General features: G+C 50.6%; 1 protein-coding gene across 3 annotated transcripts in view; it reads left to right on the top strand.

Moving 5' to 3' along the window:
* The window catches only part of HK1 (hexokinase 1), a 69,687-nt gene that overhangs the window by 36,046 nt on the left and 21,566 nt on the right, over positions 1 to 12,075 (top strand). For all 3 annotated transcript variants that reach the window (XM_055325228.1, XM_055325229.1, XM_055325231.1), the window contains exons 4-8: positions 766 to 885; positions 3,466 to 3,561; positions 4,108 to 4,207; positions 4,323 to 4,506; positions 10,399 to 10,554. In XM_055325228.1, the coding sequence (XP_055181203.1) occupies positions 766 to 885; positions 3,466 to 3,561; positions 4,108 to 4,207; positions 4,323 to 4,506; positions 10,399 to 10,554 (656 nt within the window). The remainder of the gene's footprint in view (positions 1 to 765; positions 886 to 3,465; positions 3,562 to 4,107; positions 4,208 to 4,322; positions 4,507 to 10,398; positions 10,555 to 12,075) is intronic.

Here is a 12,075-nt window from a genome sequence, read left to right as displayed (position 1 = left end):
TTATTTATTCATGAGAGACACAGAGAGAGAGAGAGAGGCAAAGACACAGGTCGAGGGAGAAGCAGGCTCCATGCAGGGAGCCTGAAGTGGGACTTGATCCTGGGTCTCCCGGATCACGCACGCCCTGGGCCAAAGGTGGCACTAAACCATTGAGCCACCTGGGCTGCCCGACAGAGTTGTGTTTCTTGACCTGGGTCCTGATGACACAAGTGGGCAGCTCTGTGCTTAGGATGTGTGCTTTTTTCCATGTGTGTGTATCAGACTTCAGTAAAAAGTAAAAAGAAGATAGTTTAAAGATTGTGAAATCACACAAGTAGACTAGAGCCTCTGGAACTGCCCATAGAGTGTTTGGAATTTGCACAGACTGAGGTAGATAGAGATGGAGACATAAAATAAGGGGCCAGGGGCGGGGGGTTGCTGATAGAGACCCACTCATTGCCTGTGTGTTAGGAGGGGGTGAGGGGATTTTCTATTATTTTGAAATTTCCTCAGCACTCAGACGTATTAGTGACCACTGATAGGCCAGTTCTGATCGAGGGCTTTGCTGTGCTGGTCCGCAGGGAGGCTCTTTTTAAGGGACTGTTTCTCTAGCATTCCCACTCAGCGTGGCTTTCCCAGCAGGGCCACGGGAACGGGCCATGGGGTTGGGCAGCCAGCGCGGCCCCGCTCTTCTCGGTGTGTGCAGAGGGAATTGTTTACATCCCCCCCACCCCAAATGCCAGCTCCCCTCTCTCCCTGCTGACGGCTCTCTCATGTTTCTTCCAGCTTTTTGATCATGTCGCCGAGTGCCTGGGGGACTTCATGGAGAAAAAAAAAATCAAGGACAAGAAATTACCAGTGGGATTCACATTTTCTTTCCCTTGTCGGCAGTCCAAGATAGACGAGGTAACACATGCTGGGATTGGTGGGCCTCACAGAAGCCCCAGCATGGGGAAGTCGATGAGCCCCTTTTTTCCCCTTTGCTCACCAGCTTGATGGCCTGCCTATGTTGTATTTTTAAAAAAAAAAAACATTTGTAGGAATCAATGTGGGGTTAAAAAAATAGCGTGTTTATCTTTTCAGCTACCTAATGATTTCCATATTTCTGGAGGTGAATCATGGTATTTGTGGCGCTTGCGTGGGTAGAGACATCCATGAAACATAAGCTAGTGAGGGAAGAGCCTGTAGGCTTGGTGACAGAGGAGAAAGGTGGCGAGGCCTTTGTCAGGGTTGTACAGTGTAATGTTCGCCTGGGGGCCATCCTGGGGGTGGATAATCTGGGCAAGACCCCATGCCTCGGAGGCCAGGGCCGTCCCTCCACAGCTTCTGCCAGCGAGTAGCTTCAGCCACAGGGATCGTTGCACCCACCTTGTTGGTGGTCATTGTTCATTCATTCACCTGCTTATTAGCAAGGAAGGACTCAGACATACTCTGTGGCTCCATTGTACCTCAGCATATCGCAGGGAGACAGAGTACATAGATGCAGCCTCATGTCTTTTCTACATGGACAGGCAGACCATGCACACACAGCGAACTGTGAACAAACTCCTCATAACAGGAATCCTGAGAGTTAACATTACGGAGGGTCCATCAGGTGCCAGGCTCTGCTCTCATGCACGCATCCCAGCTAACACGTTATCTTCAGACACACCTGTGAGTGAAGTGCTCATGATTCCCACTTTACAGAGGAGGACACTGAGGCTGGCAGGGGTTAGGAACCTATCCAAGACCACCCAGCCAGGGAGCAGCAGAGCCCAGTTTAGCTCTGGGCACTTTGGTTCCAGTGCTGTGCTTGACACCAGTCTGCTTTCTGCAGGATGGTAACGTTGGTAGACATAGCACCCTGTGTACTTCTGGGCAGCTTCCCTGTACCTCTTTGTCAGTAGGGTGAGCCCCCTGTCCCAGGCACAGCTTCTTGCCCCTGGAGCCCTTTCATCTGTATCGTTTGTGTAATAATGTCATGTGAGAGCTAGGGGGGACTTGAGAGCTCAGTAGGTCAAGTCCCTTATTCCCCAGATGGAGAACCAGACCTCCCAAGGTCACAGGGCTTATTAATGGCAGGGCAGAGCTAGGACCGGAATCCCAGGCACTCCCATCACCCATTCCTCCCTCTTTCTCCCATTAAAGACCTCTGAGACACTACTGTACCCTTGTCTCCATCAGGACTGCTGTGGCCAGTCCAGATGCTCTGGTATCTGGCATTGGGACACCAATGTGGCCCGGCCTAGGAAACTAGTGGACCACAGACTAATTGCTCATGGTGGGGAGGCCTATGCCCACTCTTCAAGGCTGCCTGGAACCTTGAAGATTGTCCATATCTAGACCAGCTGCCTATTCCACAAATGAGCAAAGTGACCCTCAGAGGAATTTGGGGAGCTTCCCACAATGAAATGGGCAGAGGTATGAGGACAGGACTGGTCTCCTGATTTCCACCCCAACATTATTTCTACAGCATACTCTCGGAGGCTTTTGGGGGGTTAGGGTTGACGGGAAGAAAACAGTGTCCAGGAGTTTCTGGAATGCTTGGCTTAGTACAAGCACTCACCCTGCTGTGCATCTAATGGGCCAGGTGGCTTTCACCAGGAGCTGGGGCAGCCACATATGGGCAAACGCCCCATCCCTGTGGCTTCCCCAGAGGCCCATGGGGCCCAAGCATCAGCTTGTCCCACCCTGCTGCATGTGTGGCAACTTTCTCCATTCAGACAGAAACAGTTAAGTATAACAACTATTTTTTTTAGTATCTTAAAAAAAAAAAGCAATATGTAAAGCTGTTTATACAAATAACACAAAGATGTAAAGCAAAAAAGTAAAATTCCTACCCTTCCCCATTCCCCAGTGAGTGACCACTGGCTGCCTATCATTTTTGATGTTTCTTTTCTAATAAAGAAACAGAAATGGGTCATATTGTATAAATAGTGGAGTTGCTGCTTATAGATGGGGTTTAAACTCCAAATTTGGGGAAGAGGCATAAATCATATTTAGTCGGTATTATCCTTAAGTCTCTAGGACCTGGCTTTAAGTTCAGTAGCCAAGAATTCCATTGGTATTTTGCTTCTCTTCCCCATTTGACTCTGATTTCCTTTCCCTGGGGCCGTGGAAGCTGGGATCTAGATTGCCAGTGGGGAGGGGTGATCAGGTAATGATGAGATTTCTCTTTGTCTCTTTTTAAGAGAAAAGTACAGTTGACATCCAGTTAGATTTCCGTGCCGTGTGACACTCCTCTCCTGGCCAGACACTTGCTGTATTCTGGTGTGAGCTGTGGGGTTTTTTTCCATGGCAGCCCCCAGAGAAGGCCCCTCATACAGATGGATGAGTAGGAGATGGGACAGGGTCTGTGGTTACCTGGTGCAATCTGGAGCAAGCTTCTTGTCCTCTCTGGGCCTCCACATTGTCCCTGACCCTTGAGGAGCCCCCCCCCCCACCGCCCACCCAGTGACCTGGGGCTCCTACAGTGCTCGTCCATCCCCCATCTGCTCTCCTTTACAGGGCATCCTGATCACCTGGACAAAGAAATTTAAAGCAAGTGGAGTGGAGGGGATGGATGTGGTGAAGCTGCTTAACAAAGCCATCAAGAAGCGCGGGGTAACTTCCCTCTCTAGGGGCTGCCTGTCTGGGCCACATGGAGGTGGAGGTTGTGGGGAGAAGGCTGGGGTCTGAAACAGATGGGGCCCTTCCTGGGGACAGTGCTGCATGGCCTGGGCCGTCACGTGGGATGTCTGGAAGACCTGGACAGATGAACAGAGAGGGTTCACAGACCAGGAGGTCAGGGTGGTTCGAAGCAGGGCTGTGTGAGGTGCTCCCTCCATGGGCCGAGCCCTTGGGCAGGGGCCACCTCCTTCTGATAGGCGCAGCCCGCACGGCTGGAGCACAGGGATGGAGTGCGTGCTTTCCAGAGGGCCGTGGCTCTGGGTGGGAAATCCACTCTGAAAAGCATCTTAAGCCAGGTAATGAAGGTGACCGTGCAGTTTCCATAATGTCATCACCGCGCCCTAATCGGGCGGATGTGAGTGCCAGCAGTGATGAGAGCAGTACAGCCCACTGGAGCCATGCTGGCTGTGCTCTCTCACAGGCGGGTGACCTGTGCTCTCATGTGAGAGTGGACGGTGACACCCCCTTCCGTGTCCCCAGGACTATGACGCCAACATAGTGGCTGTGGTGAACGACACTGTGGGGACCATGATGACCTGTGGCTATGATGACCAGCAGTGTGAGGTCGGCCTCATCATTGGTAATGTCACTCATTCCTCATGTCTGCCCCTCAGCCAGTGTTTCCAGAAAGCATGGGCAGCCTCCTCTCAGGGTTTTGTGTGGTCATGGCTTCTGATCTGGTTTCTCTCTCCAAGGCACTGGCACTAATGCATGCTACATGGAGGAACTGAGGCACATTGACCTGGTGGAAGGCGATGAGGGGAGGATGTGCATCAACACGGAGTGGGGGGCCTTCGGGGACGACGGGTCCCTGGAAGACATCCGCACCGAGTTCGACCGGGAGATAGACCGGGGCTCTCTCAACCCTGGGAAGCAGCTGTGAGTCCCACCTTTTCTGACTGGTTCATGGGCCTGACTTTGGGGATATAAGTGAAAGCTGTAGGGTTCAGATGAAAGGGGCAGAAAGGCAAGTGACCACAAAGTGAGAAACCCATCAGATTTGCGTGATCCGTCCCTCCTTTGGATAGATACCCAGCCATGGTGTCTGCAGCTTTAAATTTTTTAAAAAAATATTATTTATTTATTTATTTGACACAGAAAGAGAGAGCTAGAGAGAGCAAGTATACATGCACAAGCAGGGGGAGCAGCAGAGGGAGAGGGAGAAGCAGACTCCCCACTGAGCAGGGAGCCTGACCTGAGCTGAACGCAGACACTTAACTGACCGAACCACCCAGGCGCCCTGCATCTACAGCTTTAAAAGCATGCTTTAAATGATTTTCTTGTCGAATTACTCTATAATTGTGTCCTTGTGAAAAATTTTGAAGATGAAGAGCACAGAAGCATTAATATACAGCTAAGGCTTAAAAACACTTGTGCACGCTGTAGTCACTGGTGTTGCCACTCAGGACGAGTGAGGCCACGCAGTAAACAAGGCATCTCCTAAGCAGGTAGAGTGAGTGTCCTTAGGGCTCTGTGCTAGGCTCCGAGGACACAGACTAGCCCCTTCCTGTCCAGCCCTTGAGAGCTAGCTGGGGAGCTGAGTCCCATAGGTACATGCCCATCATACAGAGGAGCGGGGGCAAACCATTTGAGTCCTTTGGAGGCCAGGGAATGGAGACCCTTCTTCCATGCCGTGTATAGGTGGATGGATCAGAGTTGATAAAGAGCATCAGACTTGTTGGGCAGGTTATTTTTGGCCGTGGAGAGCTCCTGGGTCCAGAGGTATGAGTGACATTATTCAGGGCAGTGTGGGCATCTCTTGATTTGAGTGACTTAGTTCCTGAAGTGTGTGCTCCTATTTCTCTGTGATGCCAGCGTGCTGCTAGCTCCTTCTGATCACCATCCCAACAGCCTTTTCCTGGGGTTGGATGCTGTCAGTGTGTGAGAGATGTCCATTGACCCTGTTGGCTTACTAGTCCTTATTTTGTGCCAGAGAAAAAAGGGAGTTCGTTTGTCGTTTTGAAACCCATCACCCACAGATGTCCATACCCCAGGCTGGATGATTGGGTTTCCCACCCAAGTTAATGGAATCGCATCAATGGCCAGCCTCCCTCCACTGGGAATGGTGGTGATGGATAACTGGGTTTTTCATTAAGAGAATGCCAGAGTTGAACATCCATTTTGCTTCCTGAGACTGGGGTATTGACTTGTGATAAGGGTGCCAGTTCCAAAGCTCTGACAGCCAAAGGTTTTTTTTTTTCTCCCCCCAATCCATTTACCTAATCCCTTCTGACATGAAACTATTCACTGTACCTACTTATATGGTTCACTGGAGAGCTGTGGATGTGCTTGGTAATTACAATTACTGTCTCGGGTACCTCTGGGGATATTCTATAAAATGTGCATATTCATCATATTGCACCCCTAAAATCCTCACATTTCCACATTCCCAAGCATTTGTGGTCCTAGAGGTTTCAGATAAGAGATGATGTACCTGGAAAAAAAAAAAAAAAAAGATGGTGTCCCTGGAATTACTGTCAATCACTTAATCAGGAGGTGCCCCTCCCCCAGAGCAGGGCAGTTACCTGGGATAACTGAGCAGATGTGACCCAGGCACTTGTCTGTATCCTATCCTTAGCCCCAGTGTGAGTATCTGCTGTGGCTTGGGTGAAAACCTAGATTTTTCTGCCATCCATTTTGAAGTATTTCTGAATTTTTTAAGGGGTCAAACTGTATTCCCAGGCTGAACTGTGAATTAGGCTTGCCATTGCTTTGCAATAAATATTTCTGGAATGGTGGCTGGATGGATGCATGGATAGATCTGAATGGATGGATGGATGGATGGATAGTGAATGGGGATGAGGAGGTGGATAGATGGATGGTGATGGCTAGATGAAGGATGGGGGGATGAATGGATGGATGACTGGTAGATAATGGGAGGTGACTGGATGGCTGGGAAATGGGTGGGTAAATAAATAGGTGAATGGGTGAAAGAGTGAGGGGTGGGGTGAAGTCCATCTTCTCCAGTATGTTTCCCTGTGTACTGATTACCAGAGGTCAGGTCTTGTTAAGAACAATGCTGAAGATCTGACAAATCCTTGGGTTGCATCACACATGCCTAGAAATTGGCTATTGGCCAGAGTTTTTTTTTTTTTGCCAAAGTGGATTTTTGCTATTCTCCTAGGCTCCTTGCTGAAGTTTTTGGGGATTCCCTATGTCTTCTGTGCAGTGACAAATTCTTCAAAGCCATTTTGTCCTTGTTTGTGGTGTGGGGATGTGAGCTCCATTTGACTGGTGGGGAAATTAAGGCACTCGGATAGGACAAGCTGACCCAAGACTCTTTGTTGAGCTTTGATCTGGTTTAGGTTTAGGTTTTTCTGCCCTATTTGAAAGTTTGAGTTTTTAGAGTAAGCTTCTAGAATGTCTAAGAGTCATCTCTGATCATTTATGGACATTTATCAAGAATTGTCTGGAGGATTGGTTTTACATCCCTGATTGCATATCAGAATTACATAAAGGCCTAAACAGACTGCTGCTGAGGCATCCCTCACCCTACCCACGTCCTTCCCAATTCTGACTCAGTTGGCCTGGGCTGGGACCTGTCCTCAGGAGCCTAAGAGCTCCCCAGGTGATTACTGTGTATGGGATTTGTGCAAATGTCCTTGGTACCCAAAAGGGCTCTAGACCACTACACACCCACTCATTCATTTTGTCTGAAGTTTACATTCACCAAGTTCTGACTATATGCAGTTGCCAGGAAGGGTATGAGCATGCTAGCTCGGTGGTTCCTGCCTTCTTCATTGGTGGTTGCTGCTTTCAGGACAGCAGGGGACAGCTCTGAGTATTCAGCAACCCCAACCTTGCCCCAGAGTTAGAAGTTCTCTCTCTAAAAGGGATCAGGTATTCAACATCCTCTCTACTATCCTTCTACTCTAGGACTTTGAAATTCTGGCCACATACCTGTCTCCTGCTATAGATTTTGGCCCAGCCTTCTTTCATTTTTCATTCTCTTTCTCCTCCCATCCTGCTCCTTGGACTTCTTGATCTTCTTTTTTCTGTGTCATGTCTAGAATTTTGAATCCCATTGCCCCGTGTGATTCCTTATCACATCCTTCAAAATGCAAGGAGACACTTGCCCCACAAAACTAAAGCGGCAGTGATTATGACAGCAGGACGGTTTGACCTGGAGAATTCTTTGGCCTGCACGGTAGTTGAAGTCAGCCCCCAAATACCTGTTCTTACCGTTGCTCTTCCCACGGTACAGAACCTCTCCACACTGCTAATCCTGGTTTGCGTGGCCTCAGAACTCTCCCGGCAATCTGGCCCTGGGCTGCCCTTTGGAGTACGCCCTGGGCTGCCCTTTGGAGCACACCCTGGCTGCCAAGGGAACTCCCGATTGGCATGCAGGTCCTTGCTCCCCTGTCTGAACATGACCCCCACCCCACCCTTCCCAGTCTGTCCCCAGGCCCTATGGGTCTCAGCTCTGCCCGTGCCTACCAGCAGGCAGGAAGGCTGCAGCACCACGGTGTTGCCGGCTAGTCTATGGTTGGAGGCATCTGACTGCTGACAGGCAGATCACCACTTGCTTGGTTCACTTGAGCAGAGGGAAGCATGTTGGTGGAGAAGGAGCCCTGCTGTGTCCGAGAGCCTTTGGCTTGAGCTCAGCGAGACGCATCAGAGATGCTTTTTCCTCATCCTGCTGCTCTGACAGGGGCCCTAGGGAAAGGGGATGTCAGGATCTGTGTATGTAAAAGACGTCCTTGTAGAAAAGGGAGATCATTCTGAGTGTCTCCAGAGGGAAAAGTGAGAAGCAGTGGGTAGAGGGTGCCAGGAGGTTGATTTTAGCTCATCCTAAGAGGAAGAACCTTTTCTGTTACACTGCCCAGTGGGGGCAGGCCGCCTAAGGAGGAAGTGAGCTGATGAAGGTAGCCAGGGACAGGGTCGGGGATGGGGCTAGGTGGCCACTAGCATGATAGCTGTAGGTCACGTTTAATGACAACTACCCATGAGAGAGAACAGCACAGTGCTTACAGCATACATAGCCTCTGGTGCTTATGTGGGTTCAAAATGTGGATTTGCTACCTATTAGCTGTGTGACCATGGGCAAGTTATAGAACCTCTCTGAGCCTCAGTTTTCTCACCTGTGAAATGGGGATAATGATACTGTCTACCTCATAGGGTTATAATGAGAATGAATGTAAGTTAGTACAAGTGAAGTGCTTAGTAAAGTGTGAGATGCATAGCAAGGGCCATATACTTAACGGCTAGCAGACACCGAAGCACTTCACCCATGGTGGCCTGTATATCCTCTGTACAGTAACCTTACCAGAGGCCCTGCCATCTACCCCGTTATCCAGGTGAGGAAACCAGGAAGTAGCATGGTAAGCAGCAGAGCCAGGATTGAACCCAGGCCATCTGGCTCCTACTGCTTTGAGATTCCGGCTCAGGGCTGGGCAGAGGCTATTCCCACAGGTGTTGGGGTGGTGACTGAATGACTGGGACTCAGACAGGCCCTCTCCTGCCAGGGATCCTCTACATGGCTGTGGCTGGGGCAGTCCTGTCTGGTCCTGTCAGGAGCGGTAACAATGAGAACCGTCTTCCTCTGTGCCCATGTGGGGGGAGGGAGTCCAGGAGGCAGGGAGGGCCAGGTGCTCAGGTCCCAGCAGCATCCCTGGCTCCTGGGCATGGCTCTGAATGGAACAGATTGTTTTGCTGTGTCACAGCTAGCTCTGGATGTGCCAGCTGGGCTCCCTCAGAGGAGAGGCAGGGCACCTGGATGTGGACCTGCCTGCCACTTCGACGTGTCCTGCTTGGTGCTTCCTCCTGGCCCCTGCTCAGCAGGATATGGGGCCTGTATCTGGCTCCTATGTGGCCCAGAGCCCACACCTCCCAGGGAAGCAAGAGAGGATTCACTGTGATTGGCCTGTGGCTACATGTGGCTGGGGCCAGAGGATAAGTTAATCAGAGCCCTCCCCTGGGGTTTAGGGTGAGATCAGTAGGGGAGGAGTGGGTTCCCCCAAGTAAATTGTTGCTCCTTTTGGCCAGAAAAAGAGAACACAGATGCCAGGAAGGTGGATAGTGACAGGGGTCCCATGGGGAATAGCTGTATTTCAGTCCCTCATCTACTCAGCCTTCCTACCTGGAAGGCATTTACCCTTTCTGAGCTGGGAAATGGAGAGAATGCACCCTAGCCACCTCCTCTCACAGGGCTCAGGGACCTCCTTGCTGGAGTGATGGCCATGAGAGCCCTTTAAAAAGCACAGTGTAACGTCTTGTAAGAAATGATGATATTCGGGATGCCTGGGTGGTTCAGTGGTTGAGCGTCTGCCTTCGGCTCAGGTGTAATCATGGGGTCCCAGGATCGAGTCCCACATCAGGCTTCCCACAGAGATTCTGCTTCTCCCTCTGCCTATGTCTCTGCCTCTCTCTGTGTGTCTCTCATGAATAAATACATTTTTAAAAATCTAAAAAAAAAAAACAGAAAAGAAATGATCATATTGTGCATTTTTGTCTGGGGAACCTCCTCGTCATCCCCAGACTCACCTCCAGGCAGCCTTCCCTGCCTGCCCTGTGCCCCATGGTGCTTCCATCCTTTCTCTACCCTGGTGTTGGATGTGGGGTCCGGAGGAGCCCCCGCCCCCCGCCACTGCTGTCTCGTCAACATTTAGCGACACAGGGGTGTGGTTTGGCCTGCCGGTGAAACCATAAGCTTGGGCAGATGAGGCGGTGCTTCTCTCTTGTGTCTACCTGTCTGTTGTGTCCCTCACGAGCTTTCCCAGGGGTACACATGTAGGAAGGACCTGACAAGTGCCATGTGCTTTGCTCCTGCAGCTTTGAGAAGATGGTCAGTGGCATGTACCTAGGGGAGCTGGTTCGACTGATCCTGGTCAAGATGGCCAAGGAGAGCCTGTTATTTGAAGGGCGGATCACACCGGAGCTGCTCACCAGGGGAAAGTTGAAGACCAGTGATGTGTCAGCCATTGAGAAGTAGGTGCTAGCCCCTAGGGCTTTCTCTCTTCCTTCATACCACCCCCTACCCCTGTCGCCCACACATGCAGGGGAGATCAGAGTCCAGGGAGCAGATGTTTCTAGTGGTGAACGAGGAGCTCACTGAGCCTGTGCCTGGCCTTGGAAGTCCCTGGGGACACCTTCTCCAGACCGTGTTCCAGGGAACCCTGGTGACCTCAAGATAACTAGGTGTTCCCTGAAGAAAGGGTTCTGTGGCTAATAGGATTGGGAAATATTGCATATTTAGCCTCCATTTAGAGATTTATAGTATTCATTAGCTTATTAAAGAAAACCCAGTTTACTTTGGTTAACTTATAATTTGCCAAACTTTTCTCTCTCTCTCTTTTTTTTTTTCTTTGAGAGAGCACACAAAGGCAGTACGTGTGTGCGCTGGGGGTTGGGGGGATGAGGCAGAGAATCACAAGCAGGCTCCATGCCCAATGTGGAGCCTGACTCAAGGCTTGAACTCACAGCCCTGAGCAGAAATCAAGAGTTGGACACTTAACTGACTGAGCCACCCAGGCACCCCAATTTCCCAAACTTCTTTTTGTGCCTGAAATGCCCTCTCCCCATTCTCTAACCTGTTAACAGCCAGATGTGTTCCCTGGCACAAGTCTGAGAAACATTGGTTAACAGCTGAGACAGGGTAGATGGGCACTGGAGGATAGAATGCAGCCAGCAACTGCTACCTTTCAGCCTCCCCGAGAAGCCCAAACTTCTTTGCCTCAGCTGTTACTTGTGGGCCAACACCCCTAAAGGGAAGAAGGCAAACTTGATCCCATGGCAGTTTGAGTAGTCTGAAGGACTCCTGTCTTGTGGCTGGCCTCTGTGTGCCACCAGGCTCTGTTTCTGGTTCAGAGACATGTAGCCCTGTGAGAGGCCACCTGCTGAAAGACAGGGCTAGCTTGATGCTGGAGATGTCCTTTCACCTCTGCACGGAGCCGTCCTTCCCACTGCCCTGCTGTGTGGAGACTTGTGTCGAGCCAGTGGCTTCCTAGCTCTGGTTCCTGGCAGAAGATGCACACCTCCTGGCTGCAGTTAGAGAAGGAGGCTGTGGAAATTGGAAGGGGTTTATGTAAGACTTACTCTTCAGTCACATCCCTGTCCTGGGCATCTACCCTAGGATCACTCTCCTTCAGCAGCTATTGGGACAGGGTGCCGCAACACTGAGTTTCTGGCCATCTCTCTTCTCAAGCCTCCCGGCTAGTTTCTGGGAGGGGAGGGGACACAAGGCTCATGGCGTGTCTTCAAAGTCATTGACAGAGTCAGGAAACGCCTGACTTTCTTTTGGCCTGCTTCTGGTGTCAGCTCTTTGGTTACCAAGAAACAAAAGCCCAGGTGAACTAGCTCAAGAAAGCACGTACATTGTCATAAAGGCCGTCTCAACCAAACCTGAGCATCCTACCAGGACAGACATTCATAGCATTCTCTTTAAAATCAGCAGTAAGACAGTATCACCTATTTCTATTTAGCATGGTCTTAAGTCTTAGGCAGTGTTTG

Source organism: Nyctereutes procyonoides, unplaced genomic scaffold (genome assembly GCF_905146905.1).
Source record: "Nyctereutes procyonoides isolate TBG_1078 unplaced genomic scaffold, NYPRO_anot_genome, whole genome shotgun sequence".
NCBI classification, from domain to species: Eukaryota; Metazoa; Chordata; class Mammalia; order Carnivora; family Canidae; genus Nyctereutes; species Nyctereutes procyonoides.
This window is presented reverse-complemented; position numbering and strand designations above follow the sequence as displayed.